This window comes from Nerophis ophidion, linkage group LG18 (assembly GCF_033978795.1).
Source record: "Nerophis ophidion isolate RoL-2023_Sa linkage group LG18, RoL_Noph_v1.0, whole genome shotgun sequence".
Taxonomy (NCBI): domain Eukaryota; kingdom Metazoa; phylum Chordata; class Actinopteri; order Syngnathiformes; family Syngnathidae; genus Nerophis; species Nerophis ophidion.
The window spans coordinates 25,305,229-25,332,209 of NC_084628.1; the positions used below are offsets into that span (position 1 = coordinate 25,305,229).

At 39.8% G+C, this 26,981-nt stretch overlaps 2 protein-coding genes across 2 annotated transcripts in view; one reads left to right on the forward strand and one right to left on the reverse strand.

Annotated features, from left to right (window-relative positions):
• arrb1 (arrestin, beta 1) overlaps positions 1 to 20,528 on the reverse strand; it is a 37,949-nt gene extending 17,421 nt beyond the window's left edge. The window contains exons 1-11 of the mRNA XM_061877845.1: positions 20,390 to 20,528; positions 15,273 to 15,303; positions 15,093 to 15,153; positions 14,971 to 15,015; positions 12,354 to 12,550; positions 12,214 to 12,273; positions 8,311 to 8,378; positions 8,036 to 8,171; positions 3,662 to 3,746; positions 3,524 to 3,596; positions 203 to 340 (exon numbers count right to left, since the gene is read on the reverse strand). Coding sequence (XP_061733829.1) covers positions 203 to 340; positions 3,524 to 3,596; positions 3,662 to 3,746; positions 8,036 to 8,171; positions 8,311 to 8,378; positions 12,214 to 12,273; positions 12,354 to 12,550; positions 14,971 to 15,015; positions 15,093 to 15,153; positions 15,273 to 15,303; positions 20,390 to 20,409 — 914 coding nt within the window. The 5' untranslated portion in view covers positions 20,410 to 20,528. The remainder of the gene's footprint in view (positions 1 to 202; positions 341 to 3,523; positions 3,597 to 3,661; positions 3,747 to 8,035; positions 8,172 to 8,310; positions 8,379 to 12,213; positions 12,274 to 12,353; positions 12,551 to 14,970; positions 15,016 to 15,092; positions 15,154 to 15,272; positions 15,304 to 20,389) is intronic.
• Positions 181 to 21,997, forward strand: LOC133537430 (uncharacterized). The gene is made up of 5 exons (XM_061878437.1): positions 181 to 359; positions 12,387 to 12,534; positions 14,988 to 15,066; positions 21,022 to 21,094; positions 21,183 to 21,997. Exons 1-5 carry the CDS (start codon positions 181 to 183, stop codon positions 21,658 to 21,660), a joined length of 957 nt encoding a protein of 318 aa, XP_061734421.1. The 3' UTR covers positions 21,661 to 21,997.
• The last annotated feature ends 4,984 nt before the right edge of the window (positions 21,998 to 26,981 follow it).

The following is a 26,981-nucleotide window of genomic DNA, read 5'->3' on the forward strand; positions in this document are numbered from 1 at the left end:
TGAGAAACCTACAAAAATAAAAATACGAGAGACTTGAGATGGGCCAATAAACATGCTGCGTATTATTAAGTATTTATTCATCTCCTTATGCTCTGAGAATATTTAGTTGCCGACGAGGTATCTATAAAGTATAGGGCGAAAAGAGAAAGCCCACTCCACAACTCAAACGTTGGAGTTTCCATGAACGCGTCAGTGGACTCACAGCGTGCTGGAGGCCAGGTTGGTGTCTTCGTGCTTCAGCTTGCCGTCCAGAGCGAGGCCTCGCTTCTCCCGGTTGTTGGACAAAAATGGCGTGAGGGTGAAGACTTTGCAGAAAGTGGAACTGGAGGCCACGACGTCGCTGAGAAGAGAAACGTTTCGTCAAGAAGACATTTGTGGAAAAATGTATTTCATAAAAGCAGTACACATTGTTTTGTAAGAACAGAACTTACTCAGTTACTTTTACTTTAGTTACTTTGGATACCTCTTACCTATCAGAGTAGTTTTAATGCAACATACTTTGTACTTTTGATTTTTTATAGTGAAAATGAAACACTACTTTCACTTTGTTACTACATTGATTGAAATCATCATTTACTACTTTGTACTTTTACGTGAGTCATAATACTGCACACCAGTGGTTCTCAATTCTTTTCTGTCCTTTTTGTTAATAAATATTGTTTGTGATAATAAAATGTTTTATTCAACGGCAACATTTAAAATGATCTCACTATGACAACTGCTCTTCAGTTGTTACATCTTTTATAATCACATTTCTGAATTTTAGCAAGTAAAACATTAGGTTGTAATTACAGTTGTGTATATTTTAAGGGGTGTTGTTTTGGTTGCGCCATGAAAAGAGTTAATAGTGTAGGCTTTGTATCTTTTAAGCAGCAGCTGTTTGATTGTAACGTGCATCTTAGTTGTAGTTGTCATTACCAAATTTGGATGTGTTGAAATCACCATGTAAAATCGCTAATGCTAATCAGTAGCATGTCAATAGCAAAGCCAATGTATATTAGCATCAAGCTAGTGCATTTTTGGAAAAGTGGAGCTTTACTTTACGAATGTTGGAGCATTTTTTGTGTCAGTTTCTTTGTTGGCAATAAAAATTGCAACATTACCTGTATGGACCTTTCAGCAGTAATGGTGCCTTCACAGATGTGTAAGTTACCCATGTCTTGGGCACTAATACACCTCCATACCATCACAAATGCTGGCTTTTGAACTTTGCGCCTATAACAATCCAAATGGTTATTTTCCTCTTTGTTCTGAAGGACACCACGTCCTCTGTTTCCAAATATAATTTGAAATGTGGCCCCGTCAGACCACAGAACACTTTTCCACTTTGCATCAGTCCATCTTAGATGAGCTCGGGCCCAGCAAAGCCGGTGGCGTTTCAGGGTGTTGTTAATAAATTGGTTTGGCTTTGTATAGTAGAGTTTTAACTTGCACTTACAGATGTAGCGACCAACTGTAGTTACTGACAGTGGTTTTATGAAGTGTTCCTGAGCCCATATGGTGATATCCTTTACACACTGATGTCGGTTTTTGATGCAGTACAGCCTGAGGGATCAAAGGTCCGTAAAAAGCCAGCATCTGTGATGGAATGGGGGTGTATTAGTGACCAAGGCATGGGTAACTTACATATCTGTGAAGGCACCATTAATGCTGAATGGTCCATACAGGTTTTGGAGCAACATATGTTGCCATCCAAGCAACGTTATCATGGACGCCCCTGCTTATTTCAGCAAGACAATGCCAAGCCACGTGTTACAACAGCGTGGCTTCGTAGTAAAAGAGTGCGGGTACTTTCCTGGCCCGCCTGATGTCCAAACCTGTCCCCCATCGAAAATGTGTGGCTGAGTCAGCTCTCAGTGCTGTTTGAAGTGATCGCCATGACCCAAAGTGCACGTCACTCGCAACATTGATTTTGTTTTAAACTTTCCCTGTTCAAAAAATTATAACAAAAAAGGGTAATGTTATGAATTATTTAGACATTTAAGGCTCAAAACAAAATGGATCATATATATTCAACTTTGAAGATTTTGTTGTAGGAACTATTGCTTATTTAGTTTTTGATAAAAAGCGCACAAAAGATTAAAAAAGTTTCAACTTTATGTCAGCGGATGGATCTGAAGTTGCGCTATGAATATTTTAGCGTTGAAAGTAAAGAAAAATACATCCCAGCAGGCACACGACATTGAAATAAGGTTGAGAACTTGTTAAACTAGGTCCTGACGTTGAGCAACTCAAGCATAACGTTGAAACATGCTTTTTGATGACGTAAAATCAATGTTGGGTTCTGACGTTGATTTGATCATTGAATTTTGGTCAGTTCCCAACCAATATTCTACAACACAAACACAAAGTTGAAACAACATACTTTTTGATGATGTTTAAACAATGCCATGTTCTGATATTGATTTGACCATTGAATTTTGGTCATTTCCCAATCCATATTTTACAACATAAATACAACGTTGAAACAATTTTGGGTTTTGGTGTTGATTTGACCATTAAATTTTAGTCATTTCCCAACCAATATTCTACAACACAAACACAACGTTGAAACAACATGCCTTTTGACAACGTTGAATCAATGCTGGGTTCTGGTGTTAATTTGAACATTGAATTTTGGTCATTTCCCAACCAATATTCTACAACACAAATACAACGTTGAAACTACATACTTTTTGATGACGTTGAATCAATGTTTGGTTCTGACGTTGATTTGACGATTACATTTTGGTCATTTTTCAACCAATATTCTAAAACACAAACACAATGTTGAAACAACATGCTTTTTGACAACGTTGAATCAATGTTGGGTTCTGGTGTTGATTTTACAATTGAACGTTGGTCATTCCCCAACCAATATTCTACAACACTGAAACAACACGCTTTTTGATGACGTTGAATCAATGTTGGGTTCTGACATTGATTTGACCATTGAATTTTGGTCATTTCCCAACCAATATTCTACAACACAAACACAATGTTGAAACAACATGCTTTTTGACAACATTGAATCAATGTTGTGTTCTGATATTGATTACCAATAACCAACAAAGTAGATTACACACCAACGTTGTCTCAATTTACACAAATACAACAATTTTGCAACGTTGTTTCAAAGTCAGTTTTAAGGGACCTGTATTTACAATCAACGTTATATCAATGTTGGGATCTGACTAATGTTAACACTTTAGTGACTGAGACCCTTTTGGGTCCCCAGGACCTTTAACATGCACCAAATTGCTCCAATAAATTTTGTAGAGGTTTGGATACATATCCCCGGTATAGTAACGTGCCACCATTGGCTTTCATGTGAATCGGTGTCCGGTTGGACCAGCAGGATTCGGTCAATGACAAAAAAAGTACAGAATTCGGTACCCATTCCTTACCCAGCTTTGCCTACTCTCTGTAATAGTTATGATGATGCAGGACTAAGTCGCCAACTCTATCCCTTTATCAAAATGTTGACACAATAATACAGACAGATGATTCAAAGAAGGACAACATCAGTTCTGAGAAGACTCACTCAGACTCCTGGGTAGCAACAGGACATTTGTACTGAGCGGTGTTGAACAAGCAGATGTCGGCGTATTGTCGCACTGTGGAAGCACGAGCACAGTGTCGTTAAAAAGTCACGCCAGACGCCAGGGAGTCATTCACGTACCTGACACCTTCATCTTCTTCACCGTCTTGTTGGTGTTGTTGGTGACGTGGACGTTGACGCTGATGGGCTCACCGTGGTAGTAGATCTGAAAATTTCAGCTTTCAGTTAATGGTGCAGACTTGAATTCACTGTAAGGGCTAACTATTGCAAGTCAGTCCCTCCATGATTTCATTGGCGTTTTTTTAAATGGGCGCTGGATAAAATGCCAGAATTCATGGCAGCTTTTTCAGAAAGTTTCCATGTATTTGAGGCTTTTTTTCCCCTAACATTGAATCAACGTGTGATTCTAAGAATTTGCTATCAATCTTTTAATTGTTGCTTGTAACGAGCAATTATTTAGCAAATGTTTTACTTTTTATTCGACACCTTTTACCGTATTGCTTTTTGCACTATTTTGTTCAGCTCATACATTGTTTATATGTACACGACGAGTTGAGTTTATACCAAAATGGATACATGGATGATACAGCAGAGGATTGTGAGAATGTCTTGTGGTCAGATGAAACCAAAATAGAACTTTTTTGTATAAATTCAACTCGTCGTGTTTGGAGGAAGAAGAATACTGAGTTGCATCCCAAGAACACCAAACCTACTGTGAAGCATGGGGGTGGAAACATCATGCTTTGGGGCTGTTTTTCTGCTAAGGGGACCGGACGATTTAACTGTGTTAAGGAAAGAATGAATGGAGCCATGTATCGTGAGATTTTGAGCCAAAACTTCCTTCCATCAGTGAGAGCTTTGAATGGTTGACCAAATACTTATTTTCCACCATAATTTACGAATAAATTCTTAAAATTTTCTACAATGTGAATTCCTGGATTTTTTTTCACATTCTGTCTTTCACAGTTGAAGTTTACCTATGATGAAAATTACAGACCTCTGTCATCATTTTAAGTGGGAGAACTTGCACAATCGGTGGCTGACTAAATACTTTTTTTGCCCCACTGCATATATATATATATATATATATATATATATATATATCAACTTCAAATTTATCCATTGATATACAATCTTTTATTTTATTATGTTGTATGCCATTTTTGTTAATGAAAACCTAGTTTTTATGGCAAAATCCAATATTTTCCATCCTGTGGAATATTTGACATGACATAATTGGAGCCTTGAAATTGTCAATCATTAATAATGTTTTTGATTCATTATTATTTTTTGAACAATGACATTAGCATGAAAAAAAAATCAACCTAAAGTTCTCAGTAATCAAAAAGGCTAAAAATAAGTCATATATTAGTATATAATGCTTTTACTTTCAAAGGTTAAATCTGTGGATCAACCTCAGATGAATTTGTCGATTCGAATATTTTATTATTGTTTAAAGTAACAATTGCAGCTTTGTGTCTACCCAATGATGTTACAACTGTAGAATGATCGAGTGCGAGTTCTTGGTTTCTTATGTGGGTTTATTATTAGGGAGTTTCATTAACGTCCTCCCAGCGCGGTAACAACACACAACAACAAGAGTCACGTTTTCGTCTACCGTAAAGCAGTTTGTTTGCCGTAAACAGCAATATTGTGACACTCTTAAACAGGACAATACTGCCATCTACTGTACATGCATATGTGACAATAACATCTACGGCTTTTAGAGAGTGCAGTGCACAACTGCGCACACAACAAGGAGACGAAGCAGAAGAACAAGAAAGATACAACCGTGGCAACGCCAACGACGAGTAAGATGAAGAAATACGTGGTTAAGTTCCAAACCGCAGCTGTGGTTGGACCTGGATAGCCTCCAGGAAGAAGTAGTGGACTACCAAGTGCTTGGCACTGAAGATCTTATGAATATGAATATAATGGTCATGGTAAATGGGTTGTACTTGTATAGTGCTTTTCTACCTTCAAGGTACTCAAAGCGCTTTGACACTACTTCCACATTCACCCATTCACACACACATGGAGGGAGCTGCCGTGCAAGGCGCTAACCAGCACCCATCCGGAGCAAGGGTGAAGTGTCTTGCTCAGGACACAACGGACGTGACGAGGTTGTTACTAGGTGGGGATTGAACCAGGGACCCCGGGTTGCGCACGGCCATTCTCCCAACTGCGCCACGCCGTCCCTAATATAACGAACTAATGTTAGCATGCTAAGGTTTTATCCTAGCTTTTTTGCTTATTTTATTCATATCAAGCTAAAAACCATGGCTTTCAATACAAGGCGTCTTTTAAAAAGTACGCTAACCTTTCCTGAAAAGTTTTCAAACATCCATTAATGTTACAACACATTTCCTATGTTTTATGCTAGCATTTTAGCTAATTTTGTATGTTTGAACCTAACCATCCTGACTTTTGATACTTAACGCCATTTTACAATCATGCTAACTCCCTTTAGCATCATGCTAATGTTAGCATGCTAATGTTTTATGCTAGCATTTATATATATATATCTTAGATCCATGCTCACTTTTTTCCATGTTTGATGCTAGCATTTTAACTAATTTTGTATGTTTGAACCTAAAAATCATGTCTTTTGATACTTAACGCCATTTTAGAATGACCCAAACTTTTCATAAAGTATCATGCTAATGTTGGCATACTAAAGTTTTATGCTATCATCTATCCAGAGTTGTATTTATTTGTACCTAAAATTCATGGCTTTTGATACTTGCCGCCATCTTAGATTTCTGCTTACTTTTCCTATGTTTTATGCTAGCATTTGAGCTATTTTTGATAATTTAAACAAAAAATTAATGGGATTTAAAACATGTCTAAATTTTGCAAGTATACTAACTGTTACCAATATAACAAACTAATGTTAGCATGCTAAGGTTTTATCCTAGCTTTTTTGCTCATTTTATTCGCATTAACCTAAAAATCATGGCTTTCGATACGATGCATCTTCTTAGAAGTGCGCTAACTTTTTCTGAAAAGTGTTCAAACATCCATTTATGTTTCAACACATTTCCTGTTTTATGCTAGCATTTTAGCTAATTTTGTATGTTTGAACCAAAAAATCATGGCTTTTGATACTTGACACCATCTTAGAATTATACTAACTTTTCATAAGGCATCATGCTAACGTTGGCATATTAACATTTTATGAAAGCAACTATTCAATGTTTTTATTTACTTATACCTAAAAATTATGGCTTTTGATACTTGCCGCCATCTTAGATTTATGCCAACTTTTCCTATGTTTTATGCTAGCATTTTGACTATTTTTTATAATTTAAACAAAAAATGTATGGGTTTTGAAACATGTCTCCATCTTGCATTTATACCAACTGTAACCAATATAACAGGCTACTGTTAACATGCTAAGATTTCATCCTAACTTTTTTGCTCATTTTGTTCATATCAACCTAAAAGTCATGGCGTGGCGTTTTCTTAGAAGTACGCTAAGTTTTCCTGAAAAGTGTTCAAACATCCATTTATGTTTCAACACATCAACATACGCGCTTTAAGAGCATTTGTGAACTGTTGAGAAAGATCTATTCCGTTAATGTTTGTTGAGAGATTATCATCACACTTCAACATCTCTAAGGTGTGAATGCCACCTCCTTGCTAGGTCGACATTGCCAATAAAAATATGTTCTTAATTGTCTTTCTTTGGATAAATTCATGTTGAATGAATATAGGAATTACGGTATTTCCTTGAATTGCCGCCGGGGCGCTAATTTAAAACCTCTTCTCACTCCTGCGCTTACCAAAGGCATGCGGTAAAAGTAAGCATGTGCTAATTATTTTAAAACCTCTTCTCACTCCGGCACTTACCAAAGATATGCAGTAAAAATTTGAGTGTGATGTAAGCTTGGACCTTAAATCCTACTGAATAGCTCTTAATCTTCTTCCCTTTATGTGATTTCAAATTACCGGTATTGAAATCAGCCTCCTCCATTTTGAAAATGATGACAGGGGAAATGTCACTCGTGATGTCACAAGTTTGACCAGGCGGTAATACTAAGCATACGCTAATTATTTTGGGAAGCGAGTTTGACCCGGCAGTAATTCAAGGCAGGCGCATACTATATGCCCTGCGGCAATTCAAGGAAATACGGTAACTAAGAAGTTAACTGTTTGAGTACTACATTACCCACAATGCTTAGCGCTGTAGACAGGAACAGAAAGTAGGCCTGATCTGTTTGATCAATCAATATATTGTAACACCTTGTTGTTCCTGTTTCGTCTACATTACAAAACAAACAGAAGTTTTTGGATTAGAAAGTCTGATTGGCCAAAATGTTGCAGTTGTGGTCTTTGGACAAAGTACGCGCATAATTCCTGAGGATTAGTGGAGTTAGCGTGAATTGGCACGATCGCGACAACACTAAATTCCTGGAGGAGGTGACCAGCGGAAAGGAATCGGGGACAATAAGACCTCTGATCCCAAAGTGAGAACCACAACTTTTCATCCACCTCCTTGTCCAGAGACGCCTCCAGGTGCAGAGCCTTGTCCGACATGAGAAAATGTCTGGTGGTCTCGGCGGTGGGCTGCGGCCCCGGCTTCTCGGGGGCGAACTGAACCTTCCTGATCACGAGACGGACTGAGTTCCTGCACCACAGATAATCGCATCATGTCAATTAGACAGAATGTTATTGATCGCACGCCTCAGGAAATGTTTGGGCTGCTAATGCGTGCATGCCTGCATTTCCATTCATAATGCATGTTGTGCTGCCCGCCCGCCTTTTACCTTTTGTGGATCTTTTCTTCCACATTGTCGGCGCAAAATACTTTGACTTCAAAGTCCACACCGCAGGCCTGAGGAGCAAAGGGTTTGTCAGCCTTACAGTGCAGTAGTATTCCTATATATCGATGAACATATTCACTTCTTCAGCTACTGCCTCGTCAACAGCACATCTCCACATCGGGTATCGAAAGGGCGAGACGTAGCGCCACTTGATGCTAAAAAAAACTAGCTATAAGCTATCAATGCTAAGTGGAAATGAACCCAGTTTACACAGATACCTAACAAGATGTTGTTAGTCAACAAGTTGACCAGGATTTTGCTGAACAACTTACACCCGTGTTTTGGACAGGAGGAAGTATTCATTGGGGGTTAAAGGAGAAAAGTGAGAGTCAAGTCTTTTACCTCAAATCTGTTTTTTTTGTGTGTTTTTTAAATCCTGTGTTATCATTAGATAGTAGGTATAAAAAAAACGGACAGTTCAGTTAAATGATAGAGGTTGTTTGTTCAGATCAGGGGTGTACAAACCTTTTCCTCTGAGGGCCGCAAACTAAAAAAAGTTTTTTTTTTTTAACTTTTAGGGCTCCCCTCAAGTTTGTACCGAGGGACCAAAAAGGAATCAGTCATAAACATTTTTAAAATAATAATAAAAAAATACGAATATATATATACTGTATATATATATATATTTTTTTTAATTATTATTTTATAATATATATTATAAAATATATGTGTATATACAGCCCTGAGATGAGGTGGCGACTTGTCCAGGGTGTACCCCGCCTTCCGCCCGATTGTAGCTGAGATGGGCGCCAGCGCCCCCCGCGACCCCAAAAGGGAATAAGCGGTAGAAAATTGATGGATGGATGTGTATATACATATATGCATATATGTATGTATTTATATGTATGTATAACATATATATATACATACATACGAACTTATATATATATATATACACATGTATGTATATACATATATACATTTATAGCTCGGTTGGTAAAGCGGCCGTGCCAGCAACTTGAGGGTTGCAGGTTTGATACCCGCTTCCGCCATCCAAGTCACTGCCGTTGTGTCCTTGGGGAAGACACTTTACCCACCTGCTCCCAGTGCCACCCACACTGCTTTAAATGTAAAAATTAGATATTGGGTTTCACTCTGTAAACCGCTTTGAGTCACTAGAGAAAAAGCGCTATATAATATAATTCACTTCACTTTACTAATAAAATGAAAACTTGGATTAAAAAAATTATGAATAAAATAAAATAAAGCGCATAAACAATACATTGGTTTAAAAAATTATGATTACAATAAAATAAATTGTAATTAAATGCAATAAACGGCGTAAGAAATAAATAAAATAAAATAAATTGAGTGATTTTTCTTTAAAAGTAATGAAATTAATTTCATTGCATATTAATAAAATAAAATGGTGTAAAAAATAATAAAATTAAGTAAACTGTATTTAAAAATAAAATAATAAACTGAAATAAATTGGATAAAACAAAAGCTAAATTAAATAAATTGCGTAAAAAATAAATAAACTAAAAATAAATTCCATGAAGAAAACTAATTTAAATGAAATACATATGAATAAAGAAACGTGGGGCAGCATAGCTAAATTGCTATAGTGGCTGTGCCAGCAACTTGAGGGTTCTAGGTTCGATCCCAGCTTTTGCCATCCGGTCACTGTCGTTGTGTCCTTGGGCAAGACCTTTTACCCACCATTCCACCCACACTGGTTTAAAATTATACAAATATAATTAACCTCACTTCACAGATAAATTGCATGAGAAAAATAAAAAATGCAATAGATTGCTTACAAAATAAATTGCTGAAAAAATAAAATAAAGTTAAAAAAAAAGATATGGTATATCATCCATCCATCCATATTCTACCGCTTATTCTCTTTGGGATTGCGGGGGGCGCTGGTGCCTATCTCAGCTACTATCTTAGCTTCTGGTGAGGGTGGTCACATTCTTCGTTCCCTCCTTCCCTGCTTGCTCTCTTTGTCTTTGTCCTTGTCTGAACTTTTTAAAAGTCTCTTTCTTTGCGCTGTCCTCTAATCCAAATTTCAATATGAATATGATCAGCTGGACTCTTGATGCAATTGACACAGTCTTTTCGACAAGAAAAAGAGGTTCGAGGGAGCCTGGCTGCCATACAAAAACATTCACCACCTCTCCCGAGTTAATTGGGCATATACGCACACACATGACCCCTACCCTTGAATCAACACCCTCACCACCGCTTATCTCCTCTGGGGTTGTGGATGGCTGAGCGGCGCTACAGAGCGAACAGCGGGCCCGTGCAAACCCACCCCTCTCTCTGTTGCAAGTTGGTGTGATATATGTATGTTTAATGTGTGTCATGCTATGTGAGGTTTTTTCCTTGGACTCAGGCTAGACCTCTCCTGAGGGTCTAGCCTTGGACTGATATTTTTTTACTCCCCCCCTCTCCTAATGTCACCCTTTTCTTATCTTTTTAAGGAGCGCTGTAACCGGCTGATCCGTCGGCGGTCTCGTCTTGTCGCCCCCCCGGAATGTATGTCTGCTCTTAGCGGGACTGTGCCGAAAATGTAATTTCAGTTCTGATGTGTCTTGTACATGTTGGAACGGACAAATAAAAATGATTCTGATTCTAAAGGCAGGGTACACCCTGGACAAGTCACCAGCTCATCGCAGGGCCAACACAGATAGACAGACAACATTCCCACTCACATTCACACACTAAGGCCAATTTATAGAGCTTTTCAACAGATACAGCTTCAATAGCCGTATTCCCATGGTCAAGCCACTCCTGAACTTTAGACAACGGAAGTTCCCTCAGTCAGCAATGGTTTGGGGAGCCATGTCTGCTGCTGGTTTTGGTCCACTGTGTTTCATCAAGTCCAGAGTCAATGCAGCTGTGTACATGCTTCCATATGTTGTAAAGCTCTATGGAGATGATGATTTAATTTCCCAGCATGATCTGGCACCTGCTCACATTGCCAAAACCAGCAGTAACTGGTGTACTGACCATGGCATTACTGTCCTCCATTGGCCTGCCGACTCTCCTGACCTAAACCCCATAGAGAATTTGTGGGGTATTGTGAAGAAGAAGCTGAAAGACACCAGACCCAATAATGCAAATGAGCTGAAGGCCGCTCTTGAAGCATCCTGGGCATCCATAACACCTCAGCAATGCCACAGGCCGATTGCCTCCATGCCACGCTGCATTGATGCAGTAATCCATGCAAAAGGATTCCCAACCAAGTACTGAGTGCATTAATTGACATTTTCAAATGTTTGATTTTGTTTTGCTGTTATAAATATTTTTTTTTTACTTGGTCTGAGGAAATATTCTAATTTTTTGAGATAGGATTTTTGAGTTTTCTTAAGCCATAATCAGCAATATTAAAATAATAAAAGGCTTGCAATATTTCAGTTGATGTTTAATGAATCCAGAATGTATGATATTTTCATGTTTTTAGTTGAATTACAGAAAACAAAGGACTTTATCACAATATTCTAATTTTCTGAGACAGTCCTGTATAGTAAATCAATAAAATAAAATGAAATAAAATACATTCTGTAGAAACTGCGATGAGATGGCGACTTGTCCAGGGTGTACCCCGCCTTCCGCACGATTGTAGCTGAGATAGGCACCAGCGCCCCCCGCAACTCCAAAGGGAATAAGCAGTAGAAAATGGATGGGATGGAAATTCCGTAGAAAAAAAAGAGAGTAATCGTGCAAAAATTAAATAAAAATAAGTTGTGGGGAAAAAAATCATGAATAAAATGAAATCAATTGTTTAAAAAAAAAAAAAAGAAAATAAATAAATTTCATTAAAAAATCAAGTAAAGAAATGTAGAATTATCAACAAGATGTGTTGTGTGCGTTAATGGAGTCCTGACAGGAAGCAAATACCTTGCCGGTGTCCTCAGGGCCAGGTTGCAGGGTGACAGAACACGGCAGGTTGAGCGGGATCTGCAAAGACACTCACATTATTTGTACACCCACTGAAGAACTCCCCGAGTGGGAGCAGTACCTGGAAAGCGAACTGGTACCTGGAAGGTGAAGGGGTACGCATTTTCTCCCAGTTTTTTCATCAGCCGCTCCTGCAAGCGAGTCAATGTCTTCTGCTCCTCAGGGGGAGGAGGAAACGCCTGCGCATTTGCCACAAACAAATCTTTACGAAAGGTCAACCCGAGAACGTCCAAATCTTCGCGTCCATATCGGAAAGCGCAGGTGAGTGTCACAAAAACTGACACAGACACACAAAGAACAAATTACTCAGCTTGCATGAGGAAGGAAGCGTGATGACAAGTGAGCTGGCATACAGAATCATCTCTTCTAAAGGTGACACGTACTGTAGAGCAGTGACATGCGGTGAACTTACAAGTCCGCAAGGTTTGATTGATTGATTGATTTAAACTTTTACTAGTAGATTGCACACTACAGTACATATTCCGTACAATTGACCACTAAATGGTAACACCCGAATAGGTTTATAAGCTTGTTTAAGTCGGGGTCCACGTAAATCAATGCACGGTAAAGGTTCATTAATACTTTGCTTGTTAAAACAAGGAGAAAACCAAGACAGGAATTCACATCAGTTAAATTTATTTATTTATTTATTTTTTTAAATACTACTCAGGCCCATGCGAATCAAGCACCCATTCACATGCTGCATGTTAGCATTTTAGCTAATTTTCTGTGTTTGAACCTAAAAATCTGTTAACTTTTCCTGTGGCATTATGCTAACGTTAGCATTAACGTTTTATGCTACAGTTGTTTTTTTTACAAATGTTATTTATTTATATCTAAAATTCATGGCTTTTGATACTAAGCACCATCTTAGAAGGATGCTAACTTTTCCCATGTTCTATGCTAGCATATTAACTCATTTTTTATGTTTAAACCTAAAAATCACGGATTTTGACACTTAACGCCATCTTAGAATTATGCCAACTCTTCCTATACCATCATACTAACGTTAGCATAATATTTTATGCTACCATTTTTACAAATGTAATTTGATTATACCTAAAATTCATAGCTTTTTATACTCGGTGCCATCTTGGAAGTTTGCTAACCCCTCCAATGTTCTATGCTGGCATTTGAGCTAATTTTGTATGTTTAAACCTAAAAATCATGGCTTTTGATACTTAACGCCATCTTAGAAATATTTTAACTTTCTATAGCATCATGCTAACGTTAGCATGCTAATGATTTATGTTATCATTTTTACAAATGTTATTTATTCATACCTGAAATGCAAGGCTTTTGATACTAGGTTCCATTTTAGAAGTATGCCAACTTTTCCCATGTGTTATGCTAGCATTTTAGCTAATTTTGTATGTTTAAACCTAAAAATCATGGATTTTGATACTTAAGGCCATCTTAGAAACATGCTAACTTTTCCAATGTTTTATGCTAGCATTTTAGGTAATTATGCTAATTCTTCCCCTGGCACCAGGCTAACGTTAGCATAACATTTTATGCTACCATTTTTACAAATATTATTTATTTTTACCTAGAATTTATGGCTTTTGATACTAAGCACCGTTTCAGAAGTATGCTAACTTTTCCTATGTTTTATGCTAGCATTTTAGCTCATTTTGTATGTTTAAACCTAAAAATCACGGATTTTTATACTTAACGTCATATTAGAAATATGCTAACTTTTCCTATATTTTATGCAAGCATTTTAGCTAATTATGCTTACTCTTCCTATGGCATCATGCTAATGTTAGCATAACATTTTATGCTACCATTTTTACAAATGTTATTTATTTATACCTAAAATTCATGGCTTTTGATACTAAGCACCATCTTAGAAGTATGCTAAATTTCCCCATGTGTTATACTAACATTTTAGCAAATTTTGTATGTTTAAACGTAAAAATCACAGATTTTGATACTTAATGCCATCTTAGAAGTATGTAAACTATTTTCCTATGTTTTATGCTAGCATTTTAGCTAATTTTGACAATTTAAACCAAAAATTCATGGTTTTTGAAACATGTCTCCATCGAGCAAGTATTTGAACTGTTACCATTATAACAAACTAATGTTTTACACTAGCTTTATTGGTAATTGTATTTGTATTAGCCTCAAAATCAAAAATACTTAGTGTATTATTTATAGACTGCATCAATTGTAGTTTTCCATGCCAACAAAACAAGCGTGCCTGATAGAAAGCACTCAAAAGTAAGGCTCCACCTGGCAAAATGCACTAGCCATATGCATGCTACCGATTATTAATAGCGATTTCAACACCTCCAAATGTTGTAAAGACTACAAACAATCAAATAGCTGGTGTGTAATAAGTACAATACTTAAAGTTTAAACATTTTGTAGACAAGACTGGCACATTCAACTTAATGGCAAAGATTACTTCCTGACTGAAATTAATGCAGACTCAGAAGTGTAAGAAAATAAAATATAACAACTAGATAACACAGTTATTATTATCAGCTTAAATGTTACCTAGAATGTTTTTTATTTATTATTAAAAAGTACCGGAAATTGATATGGTTGAGTATAGAGTGCCAGGGATCGGTACCGTGTCGGTGCAAAAAGGTACCATCCCTAACCTTCACCGCACGTCACTGCACTAAAACTGCAAATCTACTTTCAACTTCCAGGTTCGATTTGTTCCAAATGATATTTCTGACAAACCTTTTCTCTCCTTCAAGTACTCCGGATCAATCAGGATCACGCCATCTGACAACAAGACCAAAAGAGAAAGCAAACCGCTGTTTTACCCTCAAAAAGGTGCCAAATCTTTACAAGTGACTTACCCACAGGCTCCACTCGGTCCACGTGGTCCACAAAGTCTCTCTTCCCCAGATAGACGGTGAGCTGAAGGGGTAAGAATTTGGTACAGCCAATCAGCTGCCAGCAGAGCTAATGATGCTTAATCAGTTAGCCAATCACCTCAAGGAGGAAATAAAAGGAAGTCAACGAGGAAGACAACCTACCTTCCCGTTGGGGCTTGCTTTCTTAAACACTCTGAAAAATAAAACATCTCTTCAGTAGGGCTGCCCCAAAACTCTTATTAACTGTCTGGAATGGACTTAAGCTGTCTTTAAGCTGAAGTGGAGTGGTAATTGTTTTGGGGGTTTTTTTTTTGCGTTACCCATACGTTGTACATGTGACAATTAAGATATTTTTTTCTTCTTCATGAGGCTGTATGTAGACTGATGCGGACACTTTAGTTACCGGGTACTTTCTAATACGCTTCTTCCTTTTTATATACAAAAAACAAAACCAGTGAAGTTGGCATTTTGTGTAAATGGTAAATATAAAACAAAATACAATGATTTGCAAATCATTTTCAACTTATATTAAATTGAATAGACTGCAAAGATGAAAAATTTAATGTTCACACTGGAAAACTTGCAAATTGGAATTTGATGCCTGCAACATGTTAAAAGAAAAAGCTGGCACAAGTGGCAAAAAAGTCAGAGAAAGTTGAGGAATGCTCATCAAAAACTTACTTGGATTATCCCACAGGTGAACAGGCTAATTAAGTACAGGTGGGTGCCATGATTGAGTATAAAAGCAGCTTCCAAGAAATGCTCAGTCATTCACAAATAAGGATGGGGCGAGGATCACCACTTTGTCAACAAATGCGTGAGCAAATTGTCCAACAGTTTAAGAACTACATTTTTCAACCAGCTATTGCAAGAAATTTACGGCCACCAATTGACGCCGATCGCGAGCTACCGGTCGATCGGCAGCCGGGCATTTAAAAAAATAGACCCAAAAATTAGCGTTCGTCAATCTTCACCAAGACGTCACTTTCGTCACTTGATTGACATTCACGACACCAGAGGGTCTTGTGAGATGACACTTACTGCTGCGAGCTCATTTTTAAGAAAAAGTGATAGACAGGAAGGCGAGAAACACTTTTTATTTTAACACATTCGCGGCGTACCTGCTGTCAAAACTCGAACGACCGACTGCACAGTTCCTATCTTCACAATAAAAGCGCTGCTTCCTCTTGCCTGCGCTAAAAAAATAAGTCTCAGAAAGCTGGCGTGCACAAGCTAGCAAGCGACGGAGCTAATGGGTTTCTTGTATAAAAACGAATATGGAAGCTGGATAAATAAAGATGCCAAAAAACAACCACTTGCATGTGGTATTGGACAGAAAGGAGGACTTTTGTTCTCCTCCATTTGAAAATGCCGACGTTATCCGCACTTCTGTCTGATTCCAATCAATGCAAGTCATCCGAATCAGGTAATACACCAACTTATATTCTTGTCTTCATGAAAGAAAGGACTCTATATGTGTTAAAAAATTATTGCATTATCATTAAAAACATTTAATATGTTAATAAAAACGTATGTTTCATAAATAAAAACATATAAATGATATATATGAATGAGGTAGATCCCCTCGACTTGGTCAATGGAAAAGTAGCTCGCCTGCAGAAGAAGTGTGGGCACCCCTGAGCTACGGTCTGTAATATCAAAAGGTTCAGAGAATCTGGAAAAATCACTGCATGTAAGCGATGATATTACGGACTTTGGATACCTCAGGCGCTATTGCATCAAAAAGTGACATAAGTGTGTAAAGGATATCACCACATGGGCTCAGGAATACTTCAGAAAACCACTGTCACTAACTACAGTGTGTCGCTACATCTGTAAGTGCAAGTTAAAACTCTACCATGAAAAGCCAAAGCCATTTATCAACAACACCCAGAAACGGCGCCGGCTTGGCTGGGCCCGAGGTCATCTAAGATGGACTGAAGCAAAGTGGAAAAGTGTTTTGTGGTTCGACGAGTCCACATTTCAAATTATTTTTGGAAACTGTGGACGTCGTGTCCTCCGCACCAAAGAGGAAAAGAACCATCCGGACCGTTATAGGCGCAAAGTTGAAAAGCCAGCATCTGTGATGGTATGGAGGTGTATTAGTGCCAAAGGCATGGTTAACTTAGACATCTGTGAAGGCTCCATTAATGCTGAAAGGTACATACAGGTTTTGGAGCAACATATGTTGTCATCCAAGCAACGTTGTAATGGAGGCCCCTGCTTATTTCAGCAAGACAATGCCAAGCCACGTGTTCATAGTAAAAGAGTGGAGGTACTAGACTGGCCTGCCTGTAGTCCAGACCTGTCTCCCATTGAAAATGTGTGGCGCATTATGAAGCCTAAAATACCACAACGGAGACCCCGGACTGTTGAACAACTTAAGCTGTACATCAAGCAAGAATGGGAAAGAATTCCACCTGAAAAGCTTAAAAAATGTGTCTCCTCAGTTCCCAAACGTTTACTGAGTGTGGTTAAAAGGAAAGGCCATGTAACACAGTGGTAAAAATGCCCCTGTGATACATTTTTTGCAAAGTGTTGCTGCCATTAAATTCTAAGTTAATGATTATTTGCAAAAAAATAACAAGTTTACCAGTTTGAACGTTAAGTATCTTGTCTTTGCGCTCTATTCAACTGAATATAGGTTGAAGAGGATTAGCAAATCATTATATTCTGTTTTTATTTACAATTTACAATGTGCTAACTACACTGGTTTTGTATAAGTAATATGCAACTATAATTATTTGATACTTGTTGATATTGACAAACGTCACCTTTTACACTGCATCATTTTAATAATATCTGTCAATAAAGTATCTTTCCAGCTTGACAGAAAAAAACATATGTACTGCATGAAATTGCATACCCTCTAAACTTTAATATTATTGAATTATGCAACAAGTATTATATTATCACACTTTACAAACAATTTTTGTAAAAAATAAATAAATAAAATAAACACATTTCTGCTTGACTTATGAGTTTCAAAGCAAGTCATACATCTAATTGTACACTGTAAAAACTGACAGATAGTTTAATAGTTTAACAGGATGAACCTTGTCAAATGATATAAAACTGTCTTAATCACCAACATGATTATCAGGCTGATGTACAAACCCCAACACCAGTGAAGTTGGCACGTTGTGTAATTTGTAAATAAAAACAAAATGTAGTGATTTTCACATTCTTTTCAACTTACGTTAACACGACACAATGTCCACAGTTTCCAAAAATTATTTAAAATGTGGACTCGTCAGACCACAGAACATTTTTCCACTTTGCATCAATGATGAGGTTGGGCCCAGCAAAGCCGGCAGCTTTTCTGGGTGTTGTTGATAAATGGCTTTCGATTTGATTTCGATTATTTTATTGTATTATATATTGTATATACATATTGTATATGTATAGGGGTGGGACCTAATAAGTTTACTTCTTCCCACTCCCCTTTGAGCCAATCTTGACATCTACAAAAGATGAGGCACATGTAATGTTTTCAATGTAGGTGTAAAAATAATGTATCTATATATTTCTTTTGTATTTTATGTCATTCTCTTGTTTTGTTTGCATGGCTCAAATAAACCCATTCATTCATTCATTTGCAAATGTAGTGACAAACTGTAGTTACTGACAGTGGTTTTCTGAAGTGTTCCTGAGCCCATGTGGTGATATCCTTTCCACAGTGATGTCACTTTTTGATGCAGTACCGCCTGAGGGATCGAAGGTCCATATTATCGCTTACGTGCAGTGATTTCTCTAGATTCTCTGAACCTTTTGATGATTTTACTGACCGTTATGTTGAAATCCCCAAATTCCTTGCAACAGCTTGTTGAGAAATGTTGTTCTTAAACAATTTGCTTATGCATTTGTTCACAGAGTGGTGACCCTTGGCCTATCCTTGTTTGGGAATGACTGAGCATTTATACCCAATCATGGCACCCACTTATTCCCAATTATCCTCTTCACCTGTGGGGTGTTACAAATAAGTGTTTGATGAGCTGACCTCAACTTTCTCAGTCTTTCTTGCCACTTGTGCTAGCTTTTCTGAAACATGTTGCAGGCATCAAATTCCAAATGAGTTAATACCGGTATTTGCAAAAAATAAGAACATTTTCCAGTTCAATCATTAAATATCTTGTCTTTGCAGTGTATTCAATTGAATATAAGTTAAAAAGGATTTGCAAATTATTGTATTGTGTTTTTATTTACCATTTACACAACGTGCAAACTTGACTGGTTTTGGGTTTTGTGTAAATCAAATAGACTGCAAAAGAAGGGACCTTCAAAACTGATGAGAAATACATTTACATAATAAAATCTCACTAAATGAATGATAGATCTGTCTATCTGTGTTGGCCCTGCGATGAAGTGGCGACTTGTCCAGGGTGTACCTCGCCTTCCACCCGATTGTAGCTGAGATAGGCGCCAGCGCCCCCCGCGACCCCAAAAGGGAATAAGCGGTAGAAAATGGATGGGATGGATGGATAATAATTAATGTTTTTAATGAACTGTCAATAAAATGAAAGTGCAAATGAACGCTTTGGTCGTAATCATTGTGCCTAAGAAACCCCTCAGGGACTTTAACTCCAGACTTCTTCGGTTTGTTTGACATTGTCCTTACTGCCCCAAGTGGTGGAAAAGTGTATTACTACTGAGTACAGCTCGCTGACAAACTGGCCATTTGCTTAGTTCATGCTAGCCTGAAAAACTGTTTTTTTTTTCTCCTTCACACAGTTGGTTTTAGAGTTTATTTTGGGGAATTTTCCTGTTGCATTTATTTTACGGTGTTAACGGGTTTTTTTTATAGCATTTGTCTCTGTCGACCATCAATTGGGTCTTTAAAAAAAATAAAACATTACATCAGCGGACGTTTTGACGAAGGCGTCCACCAAAAAAGTCTCGTCAAGTCTCCCTGTCTCATTAGCTCCTCCGCCTAATATACTTTTTCCCTGGAATTCCTCGTCCTATCGGGAGATGATGAGCGGTTCCGAACTTGTTGTCATGGTAACCATATTCCACACTGTCACGGCTCTCAAACAAAAACACGCACACACACACTCCTGGTGTGTTGCAATTTTAGGAGCACACAAAACAACCATTCAGGATTTACGACCAAATCAGATGTCACGTGCCTGGCATGAGACGATGTCGTACACACACACACACACACACACACACACACACACACACACACACACACACACACACACACACACACACACACACACACACACACACACACACGCACTCACACACAAGCACACGCACAAACAAATAGCTACCTGGTTCCTTTATCTCCCATCCTGACGGCGACGACAAGGAGCAAGTGGACACACTAATGGTGAGGAGGAGGAGGAGGAGGAGGAGGAGGAGGGATCCTGTCACCGTGGAAACCGAGGGAAGTGTTCTCTGTGTGGCGATGCGTCACATGATCAGAGGAAAAAGCCCAGAGAAGCCCCCTCCCGTGCCAGCGTTTAAAAGGGCAGACTCGCCAAAAGGGTTGAATAAGAGATGAACATTCTGTCATTCCAAACCTTCCTCCTTCGAAGTTCGGCGTTTAAAAAAACGTGGCCGGCTGCCTCTGTTTCCTTCAGATTCCAAATGTGACATGATGTTGCTCCTCAGTCATCCTGGCCTCCCGGGCACCCAGAAACATGAAATGAGCAATTATTTGGCATGAAAGTTTTATGACAGGAATTTGTCATGTTGTTTTCATACAATTAAGGCAACATTGGACAGGGAAAAAACTGTGAAAACTGTTGAAAAGGTTGCAATTTTCATGTCATTTTATGAACAATGTGCAAGAAGCACTTTTTTCTTCTCCGGTTTCCTTGTTGTGAACGTCTTTTTGTATGCCTGTATAATTATAATTCCGGATTTGCATCTCCAAAAATGTGTTGATTTTTTTTTCCAGCCGTGTGGATGAAGCAGACCAGGGGTGTCAGGGGCCGCATGGAGAAAAATCAATTCCCAAGTGGACAAGATGGGTAAAATCACGGCATGATAACTTAAAAATAAAGACAAATTCAGATTGTTTTCTTTGTCTTACTTTGGTCAAAAATGAGGCCATCGCAGACGCCAGCTGAGGACAGACCGACAGCCCAGCCACCAGCTGCTCCAGTTCTGGAAACACCATCCTCGTCTCCTCGTCTCCAGCGGGCCATCCCACGGCGTCGTCATCTTCCTCGTCACCGGCGCCGCCATCTTCTCCGTCTTCAGTGGGCAGTCCCACGGCGTCGCCATCCTCTTCGTCTCCGGCGGGCAGTCCCACGGCGCCGCCATCTTTCTCGTCTACGGCGGGCCGTACCAAGGCGCGTCCGCCATGCTCGTCACCTCCACGGCCTTCGGCTTTCCTGCCGCACGGACGGCCATCGGACGCCCACACGTCTCCTCCTCATCGGCCAAGAGAGTTCCCGTTCCGCGGTCGCCCGACTCGCCAGATGCAGCGCCATTCAACGCGTCGCCGCCACCTGACTGTCCCTCGCTGGCTGCGGGGACACAAGGCTTGGCGATCCGCTGCAAACTGCACCCTTCACTTTCTCGTGACATTTGAACCTTGTTTTCTGGGGGGGACGTCTAGAATCCATCCCTTAAGGGGGGGGTACTGTGACGATCTGTCACAGGCACGTTGAGTTGTGTTTCCTGGGTTGGTGTTTATTTCCTGTCAGTGCTCTTATGTTGGTTCCATTTCCTGCTTGTTTCCCTGTGCGCTGTTTCCCCTCATCTGTTACTGATTGTCAGCCTGGCCACACCTGTTGTCAATCAGCTTGCTGCTATTTATGCCTGCCTCGCCCTCCAGTCAGTGCTCGATGACTGATTGCTGTCTCCTGTTATCCTGGTTTTCCTGGTATCCTGTTTCCTGGTTTCTGTTATCCTATTAAAGTCATGTTTTCCTGCAACACGCCTGCCACCTCTGCATCTTGGGGTTCACCTAAAACAAAACATAACACCACGAAGAACACAATGAACTCAAGACTTTGTCTTAGTGTTTTTACAAATCCATTAAACTGTAAGCACTTCCCACCATTAGAGACGTGTTTGGAAAAGCAATCGAGTGTTTCCTCAAACCGCCGCATTGGTGACATCCGCAACTGCCACAACACATTCATTTATCATCATTCAAATATTACATTTAATTTTTATTTATAAATGGTTGATTTATATCGGCTAGTAAAGTAAAGTCTTGTCCCTGTCAGGTACAAAACTTTACCTTACTAGCCGATATAAATCAACCATTTATACATATACATCAGTAGGCTAAATAAACCTCTTAATCATTCAAATATTACAATTATAATACAAACAAAACAATGATCAAAAAGACACCAAAGCCGAAACATAACATAACATAACTACAAAGTTAACCAATGCGAACAAACGTAACAAATGTAGAAACACACAATGGAGTTCAGGGTGCGCATTCAACCAATTGCAAGCACTGCATGGATTTTGAACTGATGGATGATGGTCAAGTTGAAGTAAGTCTTTGCATCTTACCAATTGATTATTTTATCCGATGAGTGGATAATTTATTCCAATCACCTGCGCTGATTGGAGTAGTGGCAGCCAATCCAGACAGCGCTTAAACACTGTCATGGGTTACACTTAAATAGTTATTGCAACATCCGGTGAACACATTTAAAACAGCAGTCTTTTTCATAAAAAAAAAATGCAGGTCATTTTTTTTATTCAGCAAACTGATCCTACAGGCCGGAATAAACTTGTTAGCGAGCCTGATACTTTTGACACCCCCGATGTAGACGCAGCCTGGAAAAAATGAAGGAGTCGTTTAAAACTCGCAATCTTTTTTTTTTTTATTGAATTCGGACGGACGGGTACTGGGAAACCAGGTAATGAGGCAAAATTTCCGGCTGTAATTTAATGAGGGACAAGTACGTGTGAGTTTCTGCACAAGTACTGTTCAAGTTTCTGCGCATGGGGTGACTGCAGTGAAAGTACCCGATTCACTTAATGAATCATAGGAACTAAAGGGAATCAGGTTTCCCATCACTACTTTGGAGGAAGATGGAGGCGTCATCACAGCAAACGGAAGTGCAAAGTGTAGTGGCAGCCCGGCAAGCAGACTCTTGTCTTTCATTATCATTCATTGGTGCTGAGGGCTTACACATTTTATCACCTCCAACATGTTTCGTACGTTTGTGAATCATATTTACGGCTTAAACCCGGATTATCCTCCCTTCACCACGGGCAGCTCAAGAGAGATGCGGAAGGTTATTGTCGCTCGATCCAATCTGTTAATTACACCACTCACTTTTATTGCAAGTGTTGATCCAAAACCAGAGGACAGCGTCAACATCAAGTAAAAACAAAAAAATATATGTATATATACACATAAATAAACAAATACATTAGGGTTGTACGGTATACCGGTATTAGTATAGTACCACGGTACTAATGAATCGTATTCGGTACTATAACGCCTCTGAAAAGTACTAGTCCTTGTCCGCCCCCGCCCCCGCCCCCCGTCGTCGTCATGTCGTGTCATTGCTGGTTTACGAACAGAGGAGCATGTTCGGCAGCGTACACACATGGAGTACTTACAAACAGACACAGTGTGTCACGAGGAGGACTTGGGCGTGGATTGTTTTCCCGAGGTGCAAAGCGATTGGAGTGGACATGGCGTGAAGGTAAAGACATCTTTTATTTTAACACTATAACTACAAAAAAAGCAAACAAAAGGCGCGCACAATGGTAGAGAACAAACTTGACTAATGAAAACAAAGACTTGCACAAAGGCAAGAACCATCACGTGACTAGAGGTATTGAGGGTGATTGATGGTGATGTTGCCAGGACGAACAACAGAAACACACCGGCTTAAATAGCATTGACATAATCTGTGAAAACAGGTGTGCGAGTGCAAAACGTGAGACAGGTGCGTGACATGAGGACAGGTGAAAACTAATGGGTTGTCATGGTAACAAAACAAACAAAGAAGTGCAAAAACAGGAACTGAGTGTCCAAAAAACAAAAGATGATCACACCCATGACAGAGCTCGGACTTGTTGTTAGCCGTGGTGCAGCTAGCCGTGATGCAGGTGGAGGTGGCCTAGCTGGGGGTTGCAACTTGGCAGGCCGAGTGGTGGTGGCCGGACCGGAGGTTGCTAGCGGGGTGTATAAAATAGTCAGGAATTGTCACGGATACAAAGGATTCTGGGTATTTGTTATGTTGCGTTTATGTTGTGTTACTGGGAGGATGTTCTCCCGAAATGTGTTCGTCAATCTTGTATTGTGTGGCTTCACAGCGTGGCGCATATTACTAAGAGTGTTAACATTTTTTATATCACAACCATTAGTGTACTCTGTATCACCCAGTATGCTTTGCAGTCGTGTGCGTGTTGCCGCGGAAACCACACACAACATGATGCTGGACTGACAAGCAGATCGTACATGTTGTAGAAGGCGGCAAAGCCAATGGCTTCATAGCACGCCCTGATACTTATTATCTGGGTGACTGCCGGCAGTCATTCTAGAGAATAATAGCGTCTCCTATTGTCTTCTTTGCTTTATGACACGGGTCTTAAATGACTCTTTGAATGGCAAAGGATACCGATCCCAGAACCATGTTTATCAAATATTTCCGGATGGTTCAACAGGGTGTACCCCGCCTTCCGCCCGATTGTAGCTGAGATAGGCGCCAGCGCCCCCCGCGACCCCGAAAGGGAATAAGCGGTAGGAAATGGATGGATGGATGGTTCAACCGCCACCCGCCCGAATCTAATTAAAATCGATTTTTTCGTCATGTCACCTGCCCGACCCGCGGTTGACCACTGTATGATCCTGTAACCATTTGGTATCGGATTAATACCCAAATTTGTGGTATCATCCAAAATTTTGGAAAAGCATTGAAACAAAAGAAGAATATTGGGTTATTCAATTTTAACAGAAGTGTACATTGAACATGTAAGAAGAGAAAGCAAGCAGATATTAACAGTAAATTAACAAGTAGATGAACATTTGATTTTCTACCACTTTTCCTTAATAATTTTGACAAAATAATATAACGATAAATGACAGAATATGTTACTGTATATGTCAGCAGACTAATTAGGAGTCTTTGTTTGTTTACTTACTACTAAAAGAGAAGTTGTCTCGTATGTTCACTATCTTATTTAAGAACAGACTTGCAATTAGAAACATATGGTTAATGTACCCTAAGATAGGATTCCTGTGACAACAGTCGGCCTCCAAAAGTTGCGGTCTTTTGCAGCTTCCTCCCAGTTGTTGTGGTCGATACGTGCCTGTTTCATGCACACGTCCTTGAAACGTAGTCGGGGCGATCAAGGGGTCTGGAGCCAATTGACATTTCGCCGTACAGGACAGCTCTTGGGAGGGGCTGGGGTCCATCCTGTGGACATGGCCAAGCAATCTGAGGCGGCTTTGGCAGAGCATGGTGAACAGGCTCGTGGAGTGAGCACGTTCCAGGACTTCCATGTTGAGAAACTTGTCCTGCCATGAGATTGCCAAGATGCTGCTAAGACAACGCAGGTGGATGCTGTTTAGCTGTTTATCATGTCTGGTGTAGGTTCTCCAGGCCTCTCTGCCATACATCAGTGTGCTAATGACGCAGTCTTGGTAGACCTGGAGTTTAGTCCGTGTGGATAGCTGGTTGTTCGACCATACTCTTTGGACGGCCTGGCCATCACTTCGGCGGCTCTCTCAAGACGGGTGGCATGTTCTGTGTTGAGTGACAAGTCGCTGGAGATTGCGGATCCAAGGTATGTAAAGGTGTTGACACATTCCAGAGTGTGATTGTCGATGGAGATGGGGAGAGGAGTTTCAGCATCTTGGCTCATGACATTGGTTTTCTTAATGCTGTTGGTGAGACCAAACTCTTTACAGGCAGATCAAAGCCTGTCCATCAGCCTTGGGAGCCTGGACTCGGTGTGGGATGCTAGAGCTGCAACGTCAGCAAAAGCATTTCCCTCAGGAGGACACTGGTATGATTGATTTTGAAACTTATTATTAGTAGATTGTACAGTACATCACATATTCCGTACCATTGACCACTAAATGGTAACACCCGAATAACTTTTTCAACTTGTTTAAGTCGGGGTCCACGTAAATCAATTCATGGTCACCTTGGTCTTGGAGCGCAAACGGGCGAGGTCGAAAAGTTTTTCATCAGCTCTTGTGTATGGGAGACGCCTTAAGAACATGTGCCGAAAGCAGCAGACAGAACGAGGGAGAAGAAAATTCCAAAGAGTGTTGGCGCAAGAACGCGGCCCTGTTTTACACCGCTGTGGACTGAAAAGGCCTCTAATGATTCTCCTCCCCAACAGACGGAACCCTGTCTGTTTTCGTGGAATGATCTTATGATGGCGAGGAGTTTTGGGGTCAACCGATCTTTGCAAGCAGCTTAAAGAGACCATCCCTGCTGACATGGCTTTTGTGAGATCGACAAAGGTGACAAGGGTCTCCTCTGTTACCGGCACTTCTCCTGCAGCTGCCGAAGGGTGAAAATCATGTTCACTGTTGATCTTGTTGCCCGACAGCCAAATTGTGACTCAGGGTAGACACGTTCTACAAGGAGGTGGAGTCTAGCAAGGGCAACACAAGCAAATACTTCCCCCACGATGTTGAGCAGGGAGAAGCTGCGGTAATCATTACAGTTACTACTGTCTCCCATGTTCTTGTACAGCGTGACAATCTTGGAGTCACGCAGACCCTGGGAGACGGCGCCATCTTTCCAACAGAGGCAGAAGGGATCGCAAAGGTGCGGCAGTAAGGAAGATTTCCCAAGTTTTATGGTGTTATCCCGTCAGCACCTGGGGCCTTGTCGCATGCAAGGTTGTCAATAGCTTTGCTGAGCTCTTCCTACGTGAGTTCCTTGTCAAGCTCCTTCATAACAGGCA